Source organism: Plectropomus leopardus, chromosome 2 (genome assembly GCF_026936395.1).
Source record: "Plectropomus leopardus strain MGB_pleo_1.0 chromosome 2, ASM2693639v1, whole genome shotgun sequence".
Taxonomy (NCBI): Eukaryota; Metazoa; Chordata; class Actinopteri; order Perciformes; family Serranidae; genus Plectropomus; species Plectropomus leopardus.
In genome coordinates, this window is record NC_142177.1 from 35,092,620 (window position 1) to 35,117,440 (window position 24,821).

Genomic DNA, 24,821 nt, shown 5'->3' on the forward strand with positions numbered 1-24,821 from the left:
AGAAATAGCACGTTAAAACTGTGCTGATGTGGTGCTCGCAGCAGTGCTTGTACTTCATGCCACTCCTGCATAAGTCAGCGCCCCACTTGGACCACGCCAATAAAAAAAAAAAATCTGGACATGCCATGGCCAAAAATTTGTAAGTTACAAGAAATTTTCATAAACATTAGCACACACAAAAAACAATAAAACAAACAAGGAAATGACTTGAAAAGGTGCTAAAAATTACATAACATCATTTCAAATACATTATTATTAGAAGTATAGGTGTAGTTTTATAGATATCGCCCTTTTTCTTTCATAATTATCTAATGAATTTAAGGAGTCTTGTTGGAGTCTGTAACATGCAAAGTTGCAGCCTTCTGTCACCCTTTAAATCTGGCGTCTTGTTTCTTTCATAACACAAAGGCAATTTGCAACTGCAAAGTGCTAAAAAATACATAATTTTCAGTATATAGGCAGTAATAGGTTTCCTATTTTCATTTAACCGTTTGAAACCTGAAGCAACATCACCTTTTTGTGCTGCTTTCAGTCGCCTTTTACAAGTATTTGAACTCTCAGGAAAGTGGTGCAATGTCTTTAAAACATATGGGGAAGAAAAGGAAATGAGCAACTTGGTCAGAAATGTTCCACAAATTGCAAAAATCAGTCGATCTAAAAAGTGATTGAAAAAAGCTAGGGAAAATATCTAGGGAAATTTTCTTGTACTTTTCACTAATTTCTTGCTTATTTGGTTAGTTTCTTCTTTTGTTGCTCACTGCCTTCTTCCAGTACTAATTTCTTGCAATTTCCAAGACAATTCTCGCCAAGCTCCTGAAAGAAAACAAGCCAATTTGCTCAAGTTTCAAAGGTTTTAAATGCCTTTTAAAAGCATTAGACCACAGCACACAAAAACTGATGTCGATCCAGGTTTCATTAAACGAGTTTTGGTCTGTTTTGTTCTCTCTGTTTACTCATGTAAATACTTCTCACTGTAGCAGGCCACCTGTGTCCTTGCGAGCGTTCCCTGATCTTGAAAAGTTGTGCTAAGAAAGCAACTTTTGGTAATTAATGACTTGGAGAAACCCTTAAGAAAGGTAGAAGTGCCTTTGTGGGTGCTGGTGATGTGAAGCTACAGCTCTGCCGGGACGTGGCTCTGTGTAATCTATCACTCGGCTGGCTGTTGGCCAGGTTTCAACAGGGCACTCTCTGTCAGAGGTAACTATTAAAAATACATCACTGCTGCTTTTATTCTGTAGCCGTAAATCAGGATGGCACAATCACAGTCCGAGCGAGCCGGTGGTTGGGAGAGAAAAATGAGTGTTACTTTCTCCACCTGATCAAATATTGATAGATTCTCAGCGAGCGTGTGTGTGTTCGGATCAGAGACACGCTGAGTGTTATTGCTTGCACTTGCTCTAATGTGTCGTAAGCTTCGCGTTAAAAGGTTTTGACACAGTTCAGGGGAGTTTGGAGATAATGAGCTTCAAAGATTTGCAGCGTTCATCTCATCACATTGAGATGGATGGCGCCTCATTACTGCCTCTGAAAAAGATTATGTGTTTAGAATATGTGACAGAATCGGTCATGATCTTTATTCTTCTGAAGCAGCTCAAAGAGGAATTTCTCTCTTCCTCAAAGAAAACAAGACATTTAACCTCTCACCTTTCTTCAGAACATCCTGACGCTCACTAACCTGCTGAGTCAGCCACATACTCCAAACCTGTGCTGGAAAGTAACTGATTACATTTACTCTAGTACTGTACTTAAGGACACTTAAAGGAATTACACTTAATTTCCATGTTATGTTACTGTATACTTACTTATTATTGCAACACTGCTGTACACACACTTGTGTGTATATGCACCCACAACCTGTACATACAGTAAAACTTTATTTAATAGCCCGGGCTATTATTTGCTTAAACCACTGAACTCAGTAGGCTTATATTTGGGAGAGGTGTCTAAATATCAGACAGGCTTTGAATTACTTTTACATAAAACTGTTACTTAGCAAAGATGGAAATACAATCAAATTGTTTCATGAAGCCTTTTTTTGTCATCTCTCTTGTTTACTCCGCCAGTATTCGTCAACTAAATACAACTAAAACACGTATATAAAGATGAAATGCATGGTAACAGGGCCTCTAATTAAGAGAGGCCTTTATTTGTCAAATTGTGTAGCCACATTTGGCTAGTAAAAAGAACTGCATTTCTAATTAGGACTTGGCTTTAATTTGAAGTTTTACGTTATTTATACCTCTGTCCATATCTCACCTACAGTGTTAAATTTATATTACTTATATTTTATGGTCCTTTTTACAAAAACATCTTGTCTTATCTTAAATTAAGTTTCAAATATAGAAAAAGTTTTATCCTCTAATTACACAAGCAATTCCTGAGCTCATGGCTAGGTATGGGAACAGAGAACCAGTTCCAGCTGAGAACCTGATTCTAAATTGTCCAATCCATGGCAGTTATCACTTTCCTTTATTGGGTTTCATTAACCCTCAAATTGCACAAATGGAGATGCAAATATAAACTACGCCTGATGGAAACATGTCAGTTTTGAAAAAAAAAGGTAGTTTTTTAGGCATGGTGCAGCAGGCACTACAAGAGGTGTTATTGCATTGTATAACATCTCAAAAGTCTAGCAGATCATCAAGAAGTTTTGAATCCACATTTCTTCTGTGACTATCACCTCCCAGAAATCCCTAATATATGGCAGCTCCCACGTATAAGGGGCTCACCTTTCCATTAGCGCTCGCATAATACGCCTACGTCACCTTGACTGGAAATAATGACGGCTAGTGTGGTGGCTGCAATAGAAAAAAAAACTGCCAATGTTTTTGGAAATTCATCGCCACACTTGTAGTGCTCCGTGCAGAATTTGTGCCCAGTGTTTGTAGCGAGACGTTTGTAGCAGAGTGTTTGTAGCGAGGCGTTTGTAGCAGTGTAGCTCAGTGTTTTTAGCACAGTGTTTGTAGCTCAGTGTTTGTAGCTCAGTGTTTGTAGCACAGTGTTTGTAGCGAGGCGTTTGTAGCTCAGTGTTTGTAGCGAGGTGTTTGTAGCGAGGCGTTTGTAGCGAGGCGTTTGTAGCCCAGTATTTGTAGCTCAGTGTTTGTAGCAAGGTGTTGTGTTTCTATAGTTGTATTTTAGAGTTACCCTGTCCATGGTCCTGAAACAGACCTGAAACAGAACAATAAACAGAACAAACACTTTACAGGCCGTTTCGTGGTTGTACATACGCCTCAGTGCTGAAAACATAGACAGGTTTACACCACAGTTTTTTTTCTAAGTAAGTTTTTAATCATCAAACAAAAAAGACAGAAAAACACAGTATGTGTACAAACGTGTTGAAGTACAGTATAAATAAAACATATATTAAGACGTGTAAAAGGAAGGTCAAACAAGCATCTTTGTTTATCGTTCTACCGTTACGTACATTTGAAGAGAAGTGGCGCCAATTCAACTAAAAGTTGTTTTCAAACACTTTCTTATTTACAATAACAGACAGCAGACTGGGTTCAAACAGCATTTCTAAATCATTTTCAGCATTTGTTTGATGAGTAAGAGTGCCAGGAAACAAAATGTGGCAGAGACACAGAAACTAATTTAGCATAATTTCTGTGACGGCTTACTTGACTCAAACTGAATGATCCTGAACCAATAAAAGCCATCCGTTTGGGACTCCTTTGCATTACTCAAGCACAGTAATGCAATAATAAAAATGATTTGTAAACATTGTTAGACTCAGATCAGCAGGACAGAGACAATCAGATGCAGGAAAAACTGAGAGACATTTGAAAAAGGGTTTTCAAAACTCATAAAATCTGCTCTTGCTCAAAATTAAAACCCAATCAACAGCCATAATTGCCATAACTGTGGTGATATTAACACATTAAGTATGAGATGTTTCATGATGTGATGTGTTGCCAGCTGGGGGAATGTTTTATACCAATTTAAGCAAATAAAGTACGAATCTTCTAGAATGAAATCATCTTTGTTTTGCATGAGTTAGTTTTAAAAAAGCCCATTTTTTTCTATTCTGTAGTGCTGCTGCAGCGATAAAGACTGAAATAAAACGGATTTATGTGTTTAACTGAACTGAATAAGCGCTTAAAGGTGCTGATTTGCTAGAATAGAAAGTGTGGCTCATCCCATAATGCAACAGTCAAACAGTATGTCCTGTTAAATCGTGTGTTTTTTTTTTTAAATGACCAGATGTTGGTATCTGGATGTGTTCCACCGTGTTATTGATTATAAAAACCAGCAAGCCATCACCTTTCAGCACTTGGCAGCGTGTTAGCAGTGTCATGTGATGTGTTGGCTGAACTATGTCAGAGTGGTCATGGGGACATTTTTCCTGCTCTTCCTCCTTCACGCTCCTCCATCTTGTCCTCCTCTTCCTCAGATAGTGATGAAGCCTCCTTGGTCGCTGCTGACGGACTCTGGCACCACGCAGCGACCCCTCCTCCTGGTTACACGCCGCTTCCGGTGGAATTTAGCATAACAACGAAACCCTGAAAGATTTAGATTTATTAAAATCATAAACTATCAGAATTATTATTATCACAGAAGTACAGACAGTCATTGCTATGGAGATGATAGTTGCATTGGTGTGAAGTAGCAAGTTTGACAACGTTGCAGACCGGCACATTGCACATAGTTGCAAGTTTCAACCCATTTTGTCACAAATCACTGGGCTTAAATTATGAGCAGTGAGACTTTGAGGACATGTCTAAAGCCACGTTTAGACAAAAACCACCCCACTAAAAACAGAAAAGTATTTTCTTTGCGTTTTTCAAGAAATCTTTCATAAGATAACACTGAGGGAACTATCCTCATGTACATGGATCCGCCAAAACAACAGAAAGGCTGCCAGGACGAAAGTTGGTATAAAACCTACACTGTATATAATGATGGTTCCCCTTGAGTGTAACTCGATCTCGAGCGCCCCCTGGTGTCTGTTTGCAGTATAGGTCATAAAGCCCGCCCCTCCATTTCAGTGAATGGGACACAGGCCAAACTAAAAACCCAAAGTACACTCCAAATAAATTTTCCCAAAGATGGTTTCTGTCACTGAAGGTAGTTCTCATCACCCTGATGTTTCTTCAAGTGCTTGTTTTTATAAGTTTTAATGATTTAGTAATTTCTACAAAAAAGGGGTTTTCAGCCATGATTGACAACTGTGACAGCCAATCCGTGCAATCGCATTTAATGGCGCTGCTAACGATTGTTCGGATTGGTGTTCCACCACCGCAGATATCGCTACTGCGCAGACTCCAGCTCTTAATGACATCACCAACACAAGATGGCAACGCCTGTATCTCGGATATTTTATCCTTACTTAAGCATGGTGGGGGTAAGTGGGGGAGTGTCATCCATCTTTATATACAGTCTGTGGTTCTCATATGATTCACACATTGCAAGTTCACACAGCGACAGAAAGGGTTGCATTTTCAAAAGACTGCACTCTGGAACCTGGTTTCAAAAGTTTGTATTTTCAGGTCCCCAAAGGCCAAACCGAAACTAAAGTTTAACATTTCATGCAAAAAACATAGAGGTGCAAACAGCCTCTAAAATACATGAATGCACATGAAAAGACAAGCTACTGCTATAAACACTCACATAGAATCTAAAAGTGCCACCAAGAGGAGTATTTCTTTAGAGCGAAAGTTTCACATGTACGGGATGCATGTTTATTCATTTTGTGGCTGATACTTTGATTGATATCGCTCTCACGTCTCTACAGTAAATATGAAGCTCGAGCCGCTGAACTCGGCTAAGCTCAAAAACAGGAAACAGGAAAAACATTTAGTCTGATTTTGTCTAAATCTAACAAATCCATCCCCCAGCATCTGAGCTCACTAATTAATATCTTGTTTAATCAGTACAAAAAACAAAGTGTTGACACGATCAGTAACTTCCTGGAGTCTTGTTGGTTGCCTGGCAACTGCTTCATATGTTCACTTGCTGCTGACAGACATTAGAGTGGTATCAATCTTCTCATCTTACTCTCCTCCAGAGACCAAATAGGTTTATTTCACAAAAATGTCAAACTATTTCTTTAAGCAGTGACCCATGCCTTGTGGTACTTTAACTGTTAAAATAGTGATATATCATTATAGATATATATATCATAGACATTTTTCAGAGCAGACAGTTTGACTCAGGGCAGGAAAATCACAGCTGAAATTACTTCCATTAAGTGTCCAAGTGGTTTATTCTAGTAAGGCAGCATGCACAACACCAAGATCCACTATAAATGGGATGCAGCTAGTATTAATGATATTAAAGACACCCTTTTATTGTGACATGTTGAAATGTCTGCAGTGTAAAAATGTCTATATACACCACATTGTACTAAAGTCACAACACCAGCCAACATCCAATCACTATCACCTGAGCCTGACCTCGCCCGCCACTTTCACACCTGCTGCCACTTCGCCTCATCAGCCCTGCAGAAAACCTTTATATACCGGCTCATTTCCACACATTCCTGTAAGTTCTGCCTGTTTTTGTTGTTGTTTTTCATGAGCTTTTCCCTGTCCTTCTTGTCCCTGAGTCATTTGGGTTAAAAAACCTGTTTCTCTACTGATCCATTAAAAAAAAACACAGCTTGACGTCAGTCTCCTCACTCACCTTCCTCACACATGCAGTCGTCGTAGCATTTGTTGTTCAGGCCTCTGTTGTGAGGTTTGCACTCGTGTTGTCTCAAGTCACAACAAGAACCTTCAACAGAACAATCACATGACATTCAGCAACCAGACGCGTGTGCATATTGGCATGCAGATGATTCATATGAAACAGAAAAAAGAAAATGACTCAAAGTTGTAGAAATCATAGCTTTTACAAGGACTCCCAGGTCCTGAAAAATTGTATTCAGTTTCTTATTATGACTGATGAAGTACACAAAGAACACAAAATAATCTGCCAAAGAACAGTTTAGGTTATTTCACTTTCTGTTTTTGTGCTTTCTCTCAGTGATTTGAAGTTGGCGGGGCTCAGGTGGAAAAACATGGTGCCACATGCTTCTATTAACCAATCTGGATTAAGTAATTTTTGATTTGATTTGATTTATTGATTTCGAACAGGGAAAAAAAGAAGTAGAGAAATTATTATGCAAAAAAAACCAACAACCATGAAGCAAAGAAATGGTCCAATACATAAGGACTTGGTTTACATTTCTGCAAAAGTGAAAATTTATTTAATCCCACCCATTCTCCATAAGTCATTGAATTTTAATTAACTAGCCTCCTTATTTATTTAAACATATACTTAGTTAAATATTTACATACACCCACATACTCAAAATTAAATATCCATGATTTTCATCATTATTTTCAGAAAAAAAGAGGAAGATAAAGTAGGAAATAAATATTAAAGTCTCCTAACTCACTGCCAGTCAGGCAGCATCTCTGATGTGGGGCAGTTTGCATTTTTCATGACCAGTATCATATAATATCCTCTGGTTAGTCACAGCAACTATTCTTTGACACTGGTTAAGGTTGTCACTTCATCCGACAAAGTTCACCAGAGTTTCACTCTACTTTTGTGTTATTGTCATGATAGATGCAGAGTTGTTTGGTTATGTAGAAAATTAGCAGAGTGGTTTTTGTGTTAAGTAATATGTAAGTATGTTTTTTTTAACTTTTAAAAGTGTTAAAGGCCTTTAAAGTGCAAGTGCCTCATTTCCACTGCATAGTATGGCTTGGACTCGACTGGACTTACTTGGAACAGTTTTTTGTTGGTTTGTTAGTTTGTTTGTTTCTGTTTTCAACAAGGTTTTGGATAGTACCTGGAACTATGATATCACCTCGGTCGAGGTTCCAGTGAGCTGATCCGATATTAGAAGTTGGCGTTAAACCACTGCAGACCACTGATTGGTCAAAGAGAATCGTCACTCGCGCAACATGGGACATCCTGCACAGACCATTTCTAAATAGCCAACCTTCTTTCAATAATAACTGCATTTTTTTTTTGTTATTGATTCAACTCCGATTTTAAAAAACACATTGTGGTCAACTGAGAAAGTGCAGATGTTCCTCTGTTTGGCATGAGAGAGGATTCAGTGAGCCACTATGAGGGATCAGCTATATAAAGAGGGAAAAACTGCAGTGGAAAAAGAAATTGAGAGAAGCACCTGGTACAAAAAAAGCTGAATAAAGCCAAATTGTGCAGAAAAAATGAGGCAAAAGACGGCAAACCCAACATGTTTGCACTGTTACAATTAAATTCTGTCAAATATGAAAACATTTCTTTCCACAACTGAAGGGAAAATGGCCTCTTGTTTTCCTTTGATACAAAATAGAAATGTGCTGATGTCACAGTACTTTATTCCTTTAACTATAAATAAATAGATTTTTTGTATTCTGGAGCACCGAAGAGTTTTATTGTGATCAGGAGCAACTCGTGTGATGCACACTGACCTGGGAGACAGTCCAGGTGGTGGTCACATGGCTCGATCGCATCAGCGTCTACAGTCAAGTTTCCACTGCTGAGGTTCTTACTCCGCTTCTTGTCTGCAACAGGAGCAATAAATGAAAAAAACAAAAAGCAATTCGATTCTGAAGGTGTCTGATCAATACGCAGCCTCAACCAAACATTGATTGATTTGTCACTTGGTTACATCTTTTATGTCAGGTATTTTCTTGCGAAGCCATTTTTATTAGTACAAGAACACATTTTTCACTTGATTCATGCACAAAGATTTCAACACAGGTCAGATGGGTTAGCCGCTAACCCCCCAAAACATGAAGTATACTTAACGTTCAAGTTGGTAGTTATTATCTCAACACCTACTGGATGGCTTGCCATTACATTTTGCACAGACAATAATAGTGTCCAGATGGGAAATCCCACAGACTTTGGTGGGCTGGTTTATCCAAGTGCATGAGCTTGACGTCTTATTTTTAAGATTATTGGAATATGTTGTAATGACGGTGGCGCGTATAGATGAAGCAGCCAGTAAATTAAATCCTTACTACTTTTTGCTTTATTTTATTTTTCTATTTCCATGGCCCCTTCTCCTGAAGCACAACTTTCTACAAAAGAGAAGCACTTATCAACTTTGAGAAAAGTTATGTGGGATTTGGACTGAATGCAACAGACTGCGCGAGGATCTCCACCAACAGTATACGCCGAGCGGCCAGTCAGACCAGAGGTGAGAAACAAAACCGAAAGTGCCAGATGAAGAGAGGGAAGAGAGCTGGCATCAGGGCAAGGCTGACCCGACTTGGGCTGAGAGCTTTTCCTCTACCAAGCCTTCTTCTGGCTCATGTCTGGTTGCAGGAGAATAAAGTGGGTGAAATACGATTGAGGCTCACTCAGCAACGGGAAATCAGAGACTGCTCTGAGCACATCTTCACAGAGATATGGTTAACCCCTAACATCCCGGATCAAGCTGTTGCACTGGACGGCTGGACCTTGTTGGGAGCTGACAGGACACAAGACTCTGATGCAAATTCAAAAAATGCACTGTGTGAACTGTATGATGCCATCAGCAGCAACATGCCAAAACAACAGGATGGAATTTTCATAGTAGCTACTGATTTCAATCAACTCATCCTCCAACTCCTAAGATGTAGGATCAAGGACAGACCTGAAGTTCTCATCTTGATGTTTATTTGTCAATTGAAATGAAATGTGCTACAGATATTCATGGTCCTCTGAGGAGAAATTCTCATAATGCTGAAGATCCCGGACTTCAAGCACGACCAGTTTGAAGCAGTTTTAGTGTACTTAGTAAAATATCTCAAGGACCATAAGATTTATTGGCACCAAATTTAGTACCGAATTCCATGGTGCCCAGATGATGTATCCAAATCACTTTAGTGATCCATTCACTTCTCCAGTTGTACTACCATGAGGACATTTGTAGTTCTTTTTCAAAATATCTCAACAACGATTGGATGGATTGCCCTGAAATGTTGCGCAGACATTCACGGACTCATGAGAATGAATCACTAGAGCTTTGACCTCCTGATCTTTCATCTAGCACCTGCTAACTAACTTCAAACCTTTTTTCTTGGAGGAAGGCCAGGTGTCCACAGGTTTCATGTCCTCATAGTCTGTCCAATCAAACAGCGCCATGTCCAATGTTGGCATCACCTCTCCTTGTCCTTTACCTCTTCCGGACCTCTGAAAATAAAACATGACAACTTGCATTTTAAAACTGGTATTTAATCTACATATCAGTGGGAACATTTACACACTGCATTAATTCACATTCTGTTTAAGAAATCCAAACAGAAGACAACAAACATGCAGATCTGTAGCGCATAATCCTCTTTTCAATTAGTTTCAGCATGCTGTATAATTTCTGCCTCCATAGTAATATATGAAATATCTTCTTTATTTATGTATTCAGAGACAATTGTGATCAGAATATGAAGATGTGTATTAAAAACTAATCCTAAATTTGACATGATCCGGGCTACGAGCTGCTGTGGAGAATTCATTGAAGAGATCAATTCTGTCTCTTCAGATTAATGTTCAGTTATTACAATTACACCACAGCAGCAGAAGATGACTTTGTTTTTGATTTGTTGACTGTTTTCTGTGAGTGCTGCAGGTAAACACGTTCAGGGTGTTCTTTATGAAACACATCGGACTCGTGTTGCGAGGAGCAGCAGTAATGCTTCATTGATTCATTCATAAAACGCCCTCACAGTCAACAGAGGCAAAAGCAGAGCTTTAAGAGCCAATTGATTGGTATCAGAGAATATGACGCCCACTGCCTGGAATACAAATATAAAAATATGACATCATTTGTATTGTTAATACATATACAATATACAGACTGAAACATACGGCTCATTACACACAACCAGTGAAGGCAGCAGGAAACTAATGCAGCCTGCAAGTGACCCTAGGTAGACAATTTATTATTCCACTACCATATGGGTGAATTTAGATACAAACAAAGGTAATGTTTAAGTTAAGTCAACCTCTAATTTTGTCAAAAGCTTCACAGCATTGTTAGGACTACAGTTTTTTACCTTTTGCATGTATTTTTCAGCATAGCAGTACTTTGTGCTGCCACTTTCAATTGTTATAAATCTGGTTTTATCATGTTTGGCTGTTCTTTTGCATTGTTCATATGTATACCTCCAAAAGGTAACCACAATTCGTGAATATAAACCTTGTAATCTGCAAGGCTGCAATCACATAAACAATGTGTTGGTGTGAGTAAAGAAATAAGTAGTATAAAGTGTGAAAATGTGGGTAAGGAGGCAGGTTGAGGTGGTGAATTGGTCAAACAGACATACGACTTTATCCCAGGAGACCCATGGTTGTGTCCCATGTGAAATAACCTTTACATTTAGCATGAAACTTTAACTTAAGTAGATAGGGTAACTTGTGGAGCGCTAATTTATTTTACAAACAGCTGTATGAGGATATGTTGGCCAGTCTCCAACTTGGATCCTTTTCAGGTAAAAATGTTTCAAAAAAAGTTTAAACCGCAGCTAACCACACTTACTGAGGTAGGTGTGGTTTCATCTTTTAAAACATTGTTTAGGTAGGATGAAACATTGTCTTCAATAAACGTTCAGGTATTAATTGATTTACTTGTTCATCTATTTCTTATTTACCTTTGTTTTATCCCCACTGATGTAATGTCATCTTCTTATATTTTTGCTTATACAATTTTTTATCTTCTTTTATTGCATTTATTCTTATATTTCATTTTTTTTAATTCATTTAGTACATTAACTGCCTCTCGAGCTCTGCCTGCTTTATCACTTTTATTCCTTTTTTGCTTTATTCTTGTTGACCTTTTGTATCGGCATTTTGTACTTGCCTTTTTTGTTTTGTTTTACAGACCTTTCTCTGTATGGCACGTTTATTTTATTATTACCTAAGTTTCTCGCTTTGCTTTGTCTGTCAAAGCACTTTGTAAACAACTGTTTTAAAGGTTATATATATATATATAGGCATTGCCCTTTTCCTCATGTACGCTGTTTTTTGAAAGCCTTGCATCTATGTGACGTGCGTTGAACTATCCTCTTTCAACTTTCCTTTCAAAAAGACCCATAATATGACTCACATGGTTTGTGCTTTTACTGATCTGCCATTAATTTTGTAAAAGTTTGAGATGACTAAAACTACTGAACTTAACTGAGGTGGAGGTCCACTCTGTAGAGATTAAAAATGCAGCCAACTGAAGCAATAGTTTGCACAGAAAGTTGAGTTCTCCTGCTCACAGAGCCAAGCTGGTCGTACACATAAAATTAGGTGAAAAATACTCTTTTCATCTGCTCTCGCGGCTGTGTTGGTCTTGGTTGTCCTTCACTGAAAGCAACACACATGAGTTCTCTTGGGGTTGGTGACAGCGACAAAAACTGCCCACGCTGACATTTATTGCAGCAGAATGATTTGGTTTCTGGCATCTGAAAGAAATTTGAGCAAAGGCATCACCAGTTGGTGTTTGCTCTCGGCAGCTCAGGTCCCTGCCAGCCATATCCTCTCGCACGGCTCATGAAGCTGCAGCCTCGGCTTCTCTACGCTGCATTTCTTTGGCTATATACTCTGGCTCAAATAAATACGGCTGAACATCTCAGCCCAGATGCTGTTAAAGTACAGTATCTTTGTCTATTACATCACCTGCACTTATATTTTGGTTTGTCCACTAAGCTGTTGCTTAGATGTAGCTAGCAATAAAATTATGCTTTTGAGCTGCATGTAGAGCACACCCCCTTGTTACCAGTAGGCAAAATCCAACCTTTAGTTTTTTCTGCATCAAATTACGTCACGGTCACGTCAGGAAACATGCAAGGACAAAAGATTTTGCAGCTAAAAACTTTGCTTTCTCTGTCAATATAGCACTTAAGCAATTTTTCTTTCAATCGCGACATTTACCTTTAACGCTGATCATGTAATCGACAGCCACATAAAAGATGCTGAATTTGCCTAAAGACCTTGTTCATGGTTTTAAGAAACATGTTCTCATTCCCTGGTCATCAAATACTGACACTTTGTCAAGGCCCATGGCATCTGTTAGTGATGCACGGGGAACCCTTTAGTGTCTCGATGTGAGGCAAAGCTGAAACAGTTGTGGTTAGGTTTAGGCAAACAAACTACACGGTTATGTTTAGAAAAAACATGTTTTAGGTTAAAATAAACACATTTGTTAGGTAACATGATGTAAATACATAAATAGAGTGACGCCATTGTGCAACAACTGTACAGTCAGAGCAACATTTTGTTTGACCCATCCACTTTCTCACTGTTTACACTACAGTAGTTGCTTTCTTGTCAGTTATCGCTGTGGATGGATTTAAATTGGATTGAGTTGAAAACAGGGTGAGTCTCATAAAGACATCACATGCTGATGAGAATGACAAAGTGTCTGTATTCAATGACCTGAGAGTGAGAACAGGCTGAGAGGCCAATGTTGACTGTTGGTAAGATACAGGATGCAAACTGCACTCTGACATAAAAGTTATTCTGTACCTCTGTTCAGACTTTAAAATGTGAAAAAAAAGAAAAAAAAAAGCCTCATTCTACGACATCTAAAGCTAATGAAGACCTTTTTGCTCCCTAGAGAGAACAACTGACCTTTTCTCTCGGCCAAACGTTTGGCCAAAATGTCAGAACACAACACTTATCATGAAAAACGGCGCAATGTCGATTAAGTTCATGCTCCCTGGAGAAAAAACTTTTTAATTTTACTGATCTTTAGGTCTTAAGTTTCACACTACACTCAGGTCAAATGTGGGGTGTTTCCCCCAGTAGTGACGAGGCTCTAAGAAAAGCAAAATCGTCAGTACAAGACCTCCATACTATGTAGTAGATTGAAGATTGCAGTCTGATGCTGCTATTTAAAGATTAAGTCTTTAATGCTTTAAAAACTGTGAAAATTGGTTCCTTTTTTTTTTCCAAAAACATGGGGAAAAGGCAATGAGAAAAAAAAACTATCAAGGACAGTACTTTAGTTATAATTATAATTATTCTGCAAAATATTTTAAATATATAATTATGATAATTATAAATATAATTTTTGTATGCATTTTTCTCCCAGATTTTTCATACAATTTTCCAAATCTATTAACTTTGAAATTTGTGGAACATTTCATGCCAAGCTGCTTTCTGCCTTTGTTTCCCAAAAGAAAGCAAACCAATTTGCTCAGCGTTCAAAAGATTAAATGCTTGTGAAGGCGTCAGGACACAGCACAAGAAAAATGATGTCAATGCAGGTTTCAGAGGGTGAAGTCATTACAGATATTGCACTATGACTGCAAGAATTGTAAGTTTTTTTGACTACTCCAACAGATTTTAGTGGTCACACTTATGTGTATTTTTTTATGTTCCAAGACACTGTTTTCCTAGAGTGCAGTTTTCAACAAAAGTTTTAACAAAAGTTAAATAGTTAAAGTCAGCAGTAGGACACCTTTGAACTGATCCATAAATTCATATAAAGGCAGGAGGATAATAAATCCAAATATTCCACCTCAGTAAAACATTGTCATTCAGATGAGTGTTTGATGACTTTGCCATAAAACAAAACTCCTTTGTGGATTGCTCGTGCATAACTCTGCAATAAAGGCTATAAAAACGTTAACGCTGTCACTCTGCTCACACAGAGGAAGCCAAATAGAAACATTAGACAGAATAATTAAGTCAGCAGGACTTTGAGACGTCTCCTGAGAAATACTCGGTCCATGAAAGACATCCATCAAAAAAATAAGAATCAACCTCTTCATGGAAACGGATCCATACTCTCACCCTTCGTAAATACGCCTATATGGAAATATCCATTAGATTAATTGCAGGGGGCTCTCTGCCTGCGCTCGGCTGCTCATTAAACCATCAACAGAAGATCGAACATTAATTAAGAAGCCTTGCCGCATGCTCGCACCACTGAAGCGAGGCTCAGGAAAGGTCTTTTTCTTCTGTGGTCCAATAATATTTGAATTCTCTCATTGTAAAGACACACACAGCCTCCTGGACTCTGAAAACAAAGCAGACCTGCTGTCCAATCTGCAGACACAAAACATACAGACTGAACAGGAGAGTGATCACAGAGCCAAAAAAAAATCTGAATCTATGTAATATTATGATGTCTGCCCTCACCAGTAACATGACAGCACTGACTATTTGTTAAATCAGTCAACACCTTCTCACTTCCAACTCATCAAACATGGCAGCTTGGTCAGCGGCTCGATGCTTCAAACTATGAAGTCAGTTATGGATGCGTCAGTTTTGTTGTCAGTCTCCGCTTGTTCACCACTTAAACAACTAGGTTTAGGCAACATAACTACTTCTTTAGTACATAAAAACAATCATGTTGTGGCGTAAAACAACTACATATGATACGATAATTTAGTATTGTCACGTGACGTACACCTGTAACTACATGACATGGTTAAAAAACCTCAAGTTGACTTTAGATTTCACACGTATCAGTTACATAGTTACAGTACATTTGTGCGAAGTAATGAGCAGAGAAAATGTCTGTGTAGCTTAAACAGGAGGTGATATACTGTACATGCATCCAACAGCTGTTACACATAAATGTTCACTTTCTACATTTATCATTTATTTACAACAGGCAAAACTGTGCCATATTATGCACACTTTAGGGGTCTATAAAGTAAATAAGCATTAGTAATCAACAAATCTTTAAACATAATTGAATAAAAGAATAAAAACAAACAATCTTATCTACCCTCCAAACTACAAAGTGAGCCTATGTTCAGTTGAAAAGAGAGGTAACATGGATCAATAATTAGATCTGAAGAATCCTTTAAGAAGAACATCAGAATTCCAGTCGAGTAATTTGGCTGTCTCCAGCCAGAAGTCGTTCAATACCGCCGCCTATGCAGTGACTCCATGTGCATATGTTGACGTGATAGTAGCCCCTACCGAAACGTCAACAGCAGACACAGAAGGACACCTAGAGCATAACGTGTAGACACAAAAGTCTGCAGCAAAGTGGCAATATGTGACGCATTGGAATGAGACGTGTTGCTCAGTCGTATCTGTTTATGTCATTTCCACCTGTTCAGTTTGAATATATATTTTCTGTTTCTATTTTCTGATAACATCTTAACTGTGTTTTCTTGAACAGCGCTCCTAAACAAAACAACTGCCATTCAAACAGTGTCAGTGATGCTGTTACTGAGGCAGATATTTTCTCACGGACGCCCTACAAGCTGTCGGGTGTATCAGCAGCTTTTATAAATGTAAAAGAAAAAAAAAAAGTGGCTCATAATCTATTGACACCAGCTTCCGTCTTGTCATGAAGAATCTCATTTGTAACAGCTCCAACACTGATGGAGGCTTCAGAAAACACGTGTTGTTTTTTTCTCTTATAAATGCTGCTGAAGCATCATGCAGGGCGAGTGTGACAGGTGGTGAGTGGTGCTCCACGCACTCCTGCAGATTTTTCGGAGCCCACAGCCGGACACTGAAGAGACTCTCTATGCTCACATACATTTTGTCCTGCCATGGTTTTAATAAAGGAGGGTAGTTACGGGAAATGTGCTGCTGGACTCTGAACTGTGTGATTTTGATCCCCGAGGCGTACTTTGATTATACAGCACACGGTCACATCTATCATACACATGGTGACCAAGAGCCGCTGACTTTGGCCTGCTGCAGGGTATTTTTCACCGGCAGCACTTTCAGGTTCACACTGTAGAGTGTGTCATTTCCAAGATGAGCTATGAGGTTTGCGGCATTATAACGGCAGTAATGGGGCCCATTTTCGCTCTATTTCCCCCGCACACTGGCGTCACACTGAGGCACAACAGACGCAGCCTTTAATAAGCACTTGGGTTTCACTGGGGTTACCTGGGGTTTGGTGGAGGCCGGGGGCAGCGTTGGGGGATGCTCGTTCATCACCGTGGTAACCATGGAGGAGCCGGAGCCAAAGACGGCGGCGATGGGGGAGGGGGTTTCATTGGGCGGGGTCATGCTAAGGGAGGGGGAGGCGGCAGAGGAGAGAGGATCCTCGAACAGATCTCTGTCCTTAAACGCAGAGCTCAGCTCAGGCTCTGGGAGAAATCCTGGACGCAGAGAGAGACAAGATCATATCAATTCTGAGGTGTTAGGACCACAAAATGTACAATTAATGAATTATGGAACCATTTTGTTTTGTTTTTTTCAATCACGAAAGAATCTAATGCCACCAAACCTTTATGAATAGCTAAAGGACTACTTCGCCCTCTAAATGAGCATTTCCATATCAATTCCTGGCATTATAGTGGATTTGGGAAGAAAACTCATTTTTTTCTTCCATGCCTTCTACAGTGAATGAAGAATCCAAAAAAGGAATAAATTCTTGTTAAATAAAACACAATTGCAAGATGACTGCATTTCTATTGAGTGATGCTCTGGCAATAAAATTCAAAAAAGTATGATGATAGATGTTCAAAACATTAGCAGGTTTATTTCTATTGCAGCTACCGCACTAGCCGTCATTATTTCCAATCAAAGGTGACGTAGGCGTGTTATGCAAACAATAATGGAAAGGCAAGCCCCTTATACATGAGACATATGAGAGATGAGAGACAAAGGAATTTTGGATTCAAAACTTCCGGATGATCCGCTCAGCTTTCAAAGAGTTATGCGATGCAATAACAGCTCTTGTTGCACCTGCCGCATCATGCACAAGGGAGCCAGTTCCCACCGACAAGCACATATCTTTAGCATCATGTGACCTTAAAATGTGTTTCCATTGTAGTTTTACTAAATTTGGCTTTTTCAAATCGCCTGAGTGGACCGTAGTGAGATTGTCGTCCACAGTCAAGAATGAACTTTTGATCCAAAGTTTTGGACTCATCTGTCCAAGCTTTCAGATATTTGTCTCAAGAATTTCTGCCACCTCTTCAGTGAAGTGGAGCTGGATGGAGTTTCATGTGTCGCTCACAGCATTGAAAAGTCACATTTTACATAATTTAGCATCTTTCTCAGAAACAAAGTCTTTGTCACTGTGAATAATTTGCAGTCCTCACTGTGTGACGCCTCTGAGTCATCTAGAGTCACCACACGTGGCACTGTTTATGGATGGAATTGTATAGATGATGAGAGCACCATCAAATCTGATCTATTCAAACCGTGACAGCGTGCACAATCAAAGCCTTTTATCATTGCATTCATCTCTGCATGTCTTATTGCCACATGTCAAAATGTCTTCTATGACAAAGGATTCTTGTTGGACAGTTTTGGATCTATGTTCTGTATTCTGGATCAGGTGACAGCTCACCTTTTACATGCCGCTCCTTGTCACGACGACTCCCTTGTTTCCTGTGCTCAAAATGATGTCCTTGCCCATTCCCGTGTCCATGTCCCCTCCCTTTACGTGTCCCCAGAAGCTGGTTTTCCCGGCCCTGAGACGGACTCTTCACGCTCATTCGTACTCTGTCTCTGTCCCTGCCCGGGCCCATCTCCAGTCTCACCGGGCTCAAACTCTCCAGGCCCGTCCCATCATCCTCAGGCCTCGCCAGGGGGTGCAGGGGCCTGTGGGAGAGCAGCCCAGCTCCGCCTTTGGCAATGCGGGCCCCCTGGCCCCCGTGCCCACCGCTGCGGTCCCTGCTGTAGTGGTGGCCCTGTAGACCCTGCAGAGGGTGCTGCAGGCCGTTGCTGCCACCTGCTGAGGTCTGCGTCTGTCTCCTCTTGCCGTGAGGAGCTCCGGGCTCAGTGCTGTGTGACAGTGTCAGTGCGGCAAACAAGAACGCCAGGAGGAGACTCCAGGAGAGCGCCATCATCTGTACAGCACAGCGCCACCTGCTGGAAACAGGAAAAACATCAAATATACAACGAATACGCAAATTCTGCATGTAATTACTTGTGTATTAAAAGGGCATAGCCTAGGCTTTTACCAAGGATGCAGGTTTCATTTCAACACTGTGTGTGTGTGTGTGTGTGTGTGTGTGTGTGTGTGTGTGTGCAAATATCAGTCTCATAAATGAGTGTAACCTCTCTCAAAGGGCATCCACAGTTAACTTTAACCCTCAGTGCAGAGGGTCCTGTCTGAAACCACAGAAGTCCACAAGTTTTGTGTTCACTCTTCTACTCAGTTCATCCATCTCCCATCAGACACCATCACTCTCGGCTTCTTCGGTGGGCGCATTAATCTGGACCTGTTGGGTCTGAGGAGGCGATAAAGAGGTGGACAGACACTTGTGCCTCTTTTTAGAAATGACTTCACGGCTGTCATTCCTGCACCTCCATGCCTCTCTCAGTATGAGATACTGCTCTGCGCTCATCCGTCATCGGTGCCTGTTCAGTGGTCTCCAGAGTCCTCCAACCGTCCCTTTCATTACAAAAGTCAACATGTCTGTGAGGTGTGACTGAAGTGAAATATGAGGCTCGGTGCGTGTGCACTAAAGCCTGGCACCTCGTGCAGACGTGAATAAAATGATGGTGTTTCAATTCCCATCTTTAGGTTCCAAGCTGCGCTACAGTCAAGACTCAGTTTAAAATGTTATCTTCAAAGGTCTATTTGTACTCATAATGAAATTCAGGCGGTTCATGTATTTTGAGTAATTGATGTCACAAAAAAAAAAAATGAGTATTATGTGCACAATTAATGAACAGATAATACTCTCTCATGCTTGAAATGCTCGGGATGAGCTGCAAGGCTCTTAATATGGAGTTTTTCCCCCCTTTGTTTAAAAATACTTGAAAATCAGTTTTTACAGAACAATATTTTTGCTTTTAACACAAGTTATTATTTGCCATAATTCATTTACAACCTGGATTCCTGCATGTTTTTATGCTGGTTGTGTTTTGGTGTGGGTTTTTATTGTTTTATGTCCCTGTTTTAACTTTTTTTTTATTTTGCTGTCTATCTCGACCAGGACTCCCGGGCAGAAGAGATATTGAATCTCATGGGAGCTTCCTGGTTAAATAAAGTGTTTTAAAATATGTATGTTTGAGAGTTTTTTTCTATTGTCACAAAATATAAATGTCAGCAACAACATTTCATATAAAACCCTAAAATTGGTGTTTGATGCACTCAATGTACATGACTTAAACTTTTCACATATTAAAAAAACCGAAATAACATATTTGTATTAGTTAATTCACTATAATTAGATACAGTTTACTATAATAATTAATAGAGAATTAAGTAAAAAAAACTAGCTGAAAATTAGTAGATTTTTTCTGTGCCATTTAACTTTATATTTGATATTTTATTATCAAATAAAGACACAGCTCCTGGCTATCATGCATTCATCGCTCGATGTTTGAGGTTGTTTCTGGTTCCTTACATGCTGTAAGATCAGTCATGTGACTTAGTGAATACCATAGACGTAGCATCATCATTCTCTGGAAAAAATCATATTTACTGAGTAAATAAATATTGATGGCTTTCAACACTAAATAAGAATTTTGAGAACCCAAAAGTGGTTCTTTGGCTTGTAGGGAACTTGTTGGCTGGGGATATTGCTGTTTAACCTTGCGTTTGCGTTCGCGTCTGGCTGCATCCAGCCACGTCCGGCTGCGTCATGAGTGTATTTGTATGTAAACTCGCCTATACGCAGCACGTGTAGCTGGAAGAAACACAAGAGAGCTCCTCAGTAGAGTACAACTACTGAATATGTGGGATGTAAACCACAGACATGGTGACACTTGAGGAGATTACTATCACGTTAATGCTGAGATCGAGGCAACAGCGGTGCCGATGTTGGTGGTACATAAGGCCTCTGAATCAAGCCTGTCGGGACAATGGGCTTGATATAGAGCCCATTGTCTCCACGGGGTCAATGGGCCCCACTGGGGGTCTCCTGTGCTGCCAGTGTTGTGTTCACTCTGTCGCATCTGTTCTGCTTCTGCACTGTCCCTGCTGTTTATATACATACTGCAACTCGCGTTAATGCACCAAGACGATGCAGGGGACTCATGGCAGCCATCATGCGTACACATACACGTAGTTAACAGCAACTATATATCCGGCCTAACAGTGCTATGTAGAGCCCTTTGAAATCATGCCAGATAATACTATGGAGGTGTCCTTGTGCTTCGGAATAACACTTTTACTCAAAATATGATTGAATATTGATAATTTCTTACAAAATTTGTTTAAAGGATTTGAAATCCTGCACTAAATGCTTATTGAGAAATGCAAATATTTCTGCGCAAATAGGGCCAAAAAGGTTGAGAGCCATTGTGTCGATGTCTTATCCTTCTTTCCTATAACTAAACTATGCTGAAGTGTGAATGAAAAACTGTATTTATTTCGGAATATTCCTAAAAGATGGTGGTTACATGTTTTGGAGTTGTGGTCATTCATATTTATCTTTAATTATATTTTCATTATCAAATAAGAGTGGTTATTGCATGATAATAGTTTGTGTACTAAGTGATCTATGAGTCACATGATTGTTTAATCGACTGCATATATATATATATATATATATACATATACATATATATGTACCTCATGTATATATATATATATATATATATATATATATATATATATATATATATATATATATATATACCTCAGACACCCTGATGAGGTCATAAAATGTGACGTGCTGGAGAAGAGTTATGTGACATGTTTTAATTCAAACCGAAGCTCAGACTGGTCGTCACCTTGCTGCTTGTGCAAACTCAAAAACCCAATTTTCAGCCTTTTTGTTCACATCACTGCAAACTAGATAAGGAAACACCGGCTTGTTTCATTTTGTGAACTCTGTCCTATCATGTATCATGACATGTCATGGTGATGTTTCTAAATATGTTTGGGTTTGTTTTGTCCTCCTCTTTAATGAGGCGAGACAATCCATCGCCGCAGAGACGCACACACACACAACGCCATTATGGTGCCGTTGCTGGCAACTCCTTTGTGTTAAAAGACAAACGGCGGTGCAGAGCATACAGAAAATCAATGAGGGAGAAGTATTGAGCTGCTGCTGATGGTGTTTGTGTGTGTGTGTGTGTGTGTGTGTGTGCGTGAGAGAGAGAGAGAGAGAGAGAGAGAGAGAGAGAGAGGTGGAGTTAGGGGGCTTGATAAGGCTTCTGCTCTTTCATCACACTCACACACACCAAGTTGAAAACACACATCCTTTGGGGTTTACAGTGGGTTATTTAGCAATTTCTAAAAAGAGGACAGAGGCGGCAGTCTGTGTGTGTGTGTGTGTGTGTGTGTGTGTGTGTGTGTGTGTATAGAGAGGATGCTGGTGATGTCGGGGGGAAATTTGCAGTGCGAGTGCGGGCAGCGCCCTGAGGGATTTAGAGGCAGACTGCGTTGGCTGGCCTCTGGGAGTTGACCAGCTGTGCAGTTTGCAAACAGGAGTGTGAAGCTGGCTGCTGAGGTGAGACCTTTATCTCCTAACAGGCCTTCAGAGTGTCGGGGGCTGGGGTTAACCGACTGTGTCACGCACAAAACTGTTTAGCCAGGATTACACTCTGTCTGTTTGACACATGAGGTGCTGCTTCTGGATGCTCAACAGCCAAAAGGCTCATTTAATTTAGGGAAACAGAGAAAACAAACTTAACTGAGGGTCACTGAGGGCAATGTGGACAGAAGATCGTCCAACAGATTATCTCTGTCGTCTTCGTCTAATGTATTTTGTGTATTAAAGAAATTATTTGACAGTTTGGGAAATATGTTTATTTGCTTGCTTGCCAAGACTTAGACAAGAACATCATTTCATGTGTGCTCACTAAATATGACGCTACAGCCAGTAGCTAGTTATCCTAAATTACATTAAGGATTTATTAACCCCCTATGCACCTAGGCGTTGCTCTGCTCGTTGTTCCTCGTGACCGCACCTTTGCTGTCAGAGCCCCCAAACTGTGGAGCACTTTGCCTACTGAGATCAGACTCGCTACGTCATTTATCATCATCATCTTTTAAATCCCTTCTTAAGACTTTCTTTTATAGGAAAGCATTTATAAATAGTTAATATTTTGCTGTTGCTAGGTTTTATCATCCCTCCTCAGACATTGTACACTACCTTTTATACTTTTTTACTATTTTTTTATATGATCACTTTGTTGTTTGCATTTTATTTTATTGTTGTTTTATTGCTGCCTTGTTTTTATCTGTTGATTTTCCGAAAAGCACTTTGTGACCTTGTTCAGAAAACTGTTATATAAATGAAGTTTATTATTGTTATTATCTTTGAATGGCATAAAGACTGAAAACAGAGGGAAAAAGCTGGTCTGGTTCTCCCCTCCACTATAATTTAGAGTCAAAACATTCTCATCCCAAGTCGTCACATATCGCCGCTTTGGGGTGGACTTCCACATCTACATAATGTTTATTTATTATTTATTTTATTTAAAAGGGACCGTGTACAGTTTAAAACCTAAATTTTACCATTTGATGCACCATACCAGATTATAGCTCAGAGCTAATTCGCATCTGCAGTCCTTCAGCAGATCAGAACAAAGACACAGCACAATGACAATATAAAGCTGTACAAGAAGAGAAAAGACACACAAAAGACAAATAATACACACAAATGCACATGACATAAAGTGATTCAAAGAAGAAAACACAAGACAGACAATACAGCATAAAACCACACAAAGAGCACAACACAATATAAATCTACACACAACAGCACATCACAAGTTAATGCTTGTCAAATTAAAACCAAGTTATAAAGTCAAGAGTTCAAGGTCAGTGAGTACAGAGCCGAGCAGCTTTTAACCGTCCTGTTCCACTGATTTGTGGCTTTTACAGAAAAGCTGATTGCCCAAAAGCAGTGTGTCAAAATGGTATGTCACAGTCCTGCACAGACGCTCATCTAGTGGATCTAATATTACGCTCTAGATATCCTTATGCATTTGCTTTTGATGCAACTACGGTGATGTCAATATAGTAGGTTTATGCTGCACGTGGTTATGTTTAGGCAACATCAGCACATGGCAACCAACGTCAAGACGTCAACAACCGCACACACAGCTAGGATTAGGCAAAAGAGGCATGTGGTTAGCTGCAGAAAAAAACATCACATTGAGACAGGAAGCAAACACTGGACTCCTGCATGAGAGTCCAGGGTTTGGGACATCCGTGCTTCTTATATTATGTTGTTAGCGGCAGAACATCAACCTGATGCCATCCTGTTGCGTATCATGCGGATGTGTTTGCGCTTTGCTCACATGCTTTGTTTCTTCACATAGCCAGTAGTTGTTTGCTGCTATATTAATGCCCTGAAAGTAGTTTTATATACTGCTCCTTTGAGGCTTCAGTATACTCCATCACAACTGTTGGCCGGATAGTCGAACATCTTCGTAAACCCCCAAATTTTTCTCTGTACGCCTACACAAAGTGATGAACCAGAATTCGTATATAACATGTAACTGGAAAGGCTTAGACTGTGAACAATGGGCTGGCAGGAGTTAAGAACAAAGCAGTATAAAGCGTGAAAGTCCACATGAGGAGGCAGGTTCGGGTGGTGGATCGGTCAAACAAACACCGGACTTTACCTCAGGAGACCGGTGTTCATGTCCTGTGAAAAACCAAGTGAACTTAAAGTTGTTTTAATGTTTTAATATTTTTTAATAAAAACTACATTCTGCCCAGCCTTGTCACAACAATAAAATGTTTGCATTGTATATAAAACCCTGGTGTACCAGTCAGTCATTATTATCTTTCATTTATTTTATTTTCATTCATTTTAGTTGGTTGTATCACTTTCCCTTGAGTTGATTGGAGGGTGATTCAGATCACCTGTTGCTCAGGCTGTGAGGACTGACTCCTCATTAGGAACTGAGAGCAGCTTGGTGCATTTCCCCTTTGGGCCAATCAGGGTGTGTTGTCACCCTCTCTGAGGGTTTAAGAGAGGTGAGGAGCTGCACGCTCAGGACGCTCTGATCCTTCTTCTGTCAAATACAGACCACATGGTAGCCAGAAACTCTGCTCTCTA

General features: G+C 39.8%; 1 protein-coding gene across 2 annotated transcripts in view; it reads right to left on the reverse strand.

Moving 5' to 3' along the window:
- Nucleotides 1-3,271: 3,271 nt before the first annotated feature.
- draxina (dorsal inhibitory axon guidance protein a) overlaps nt 3,272-24,821 on the reverse strand; it is a 31,769-nt gene continuing 10,219 nt past the window's right edge. Inside the window, exons 2-7 of one of the 2 annotated variants that reach the window (XM_042497361.2) lie at nt 18,194-18,714; nt 16,780-16,994; nt 10,002-10,122; nt 8,412-8,504; nt 6,625-6,714; nt 3,272-4,502 (exon numbers count right to left, since the gene is read on the reverse strand). In XM_042497361.2, the coding sequence (XP_042353295.2) occupies nt 4,390-4,502; nt 6,625-6,714; nt 8,412-8,504; nt 10,002-10,122; nt 16,780-16,994; nt 18,194-18,695 (1,134 nt within the window). In that variant the 5' untranslated portion in view covers nt 18,696-18,714 and the 3' untranslated portion in view covers nt 3,272-4,389. Of the gene's footprint in view, nt 4,503-6,624; nt 6,715-8,411; nt 8,505-10,001; nt 10,123-16,779; nt 16,995-18,193; nt 18,718-24,821 lie in introns of both variants that reach the window. The other variant, XM_042497373.2, reaches the window with a different exon arrangement.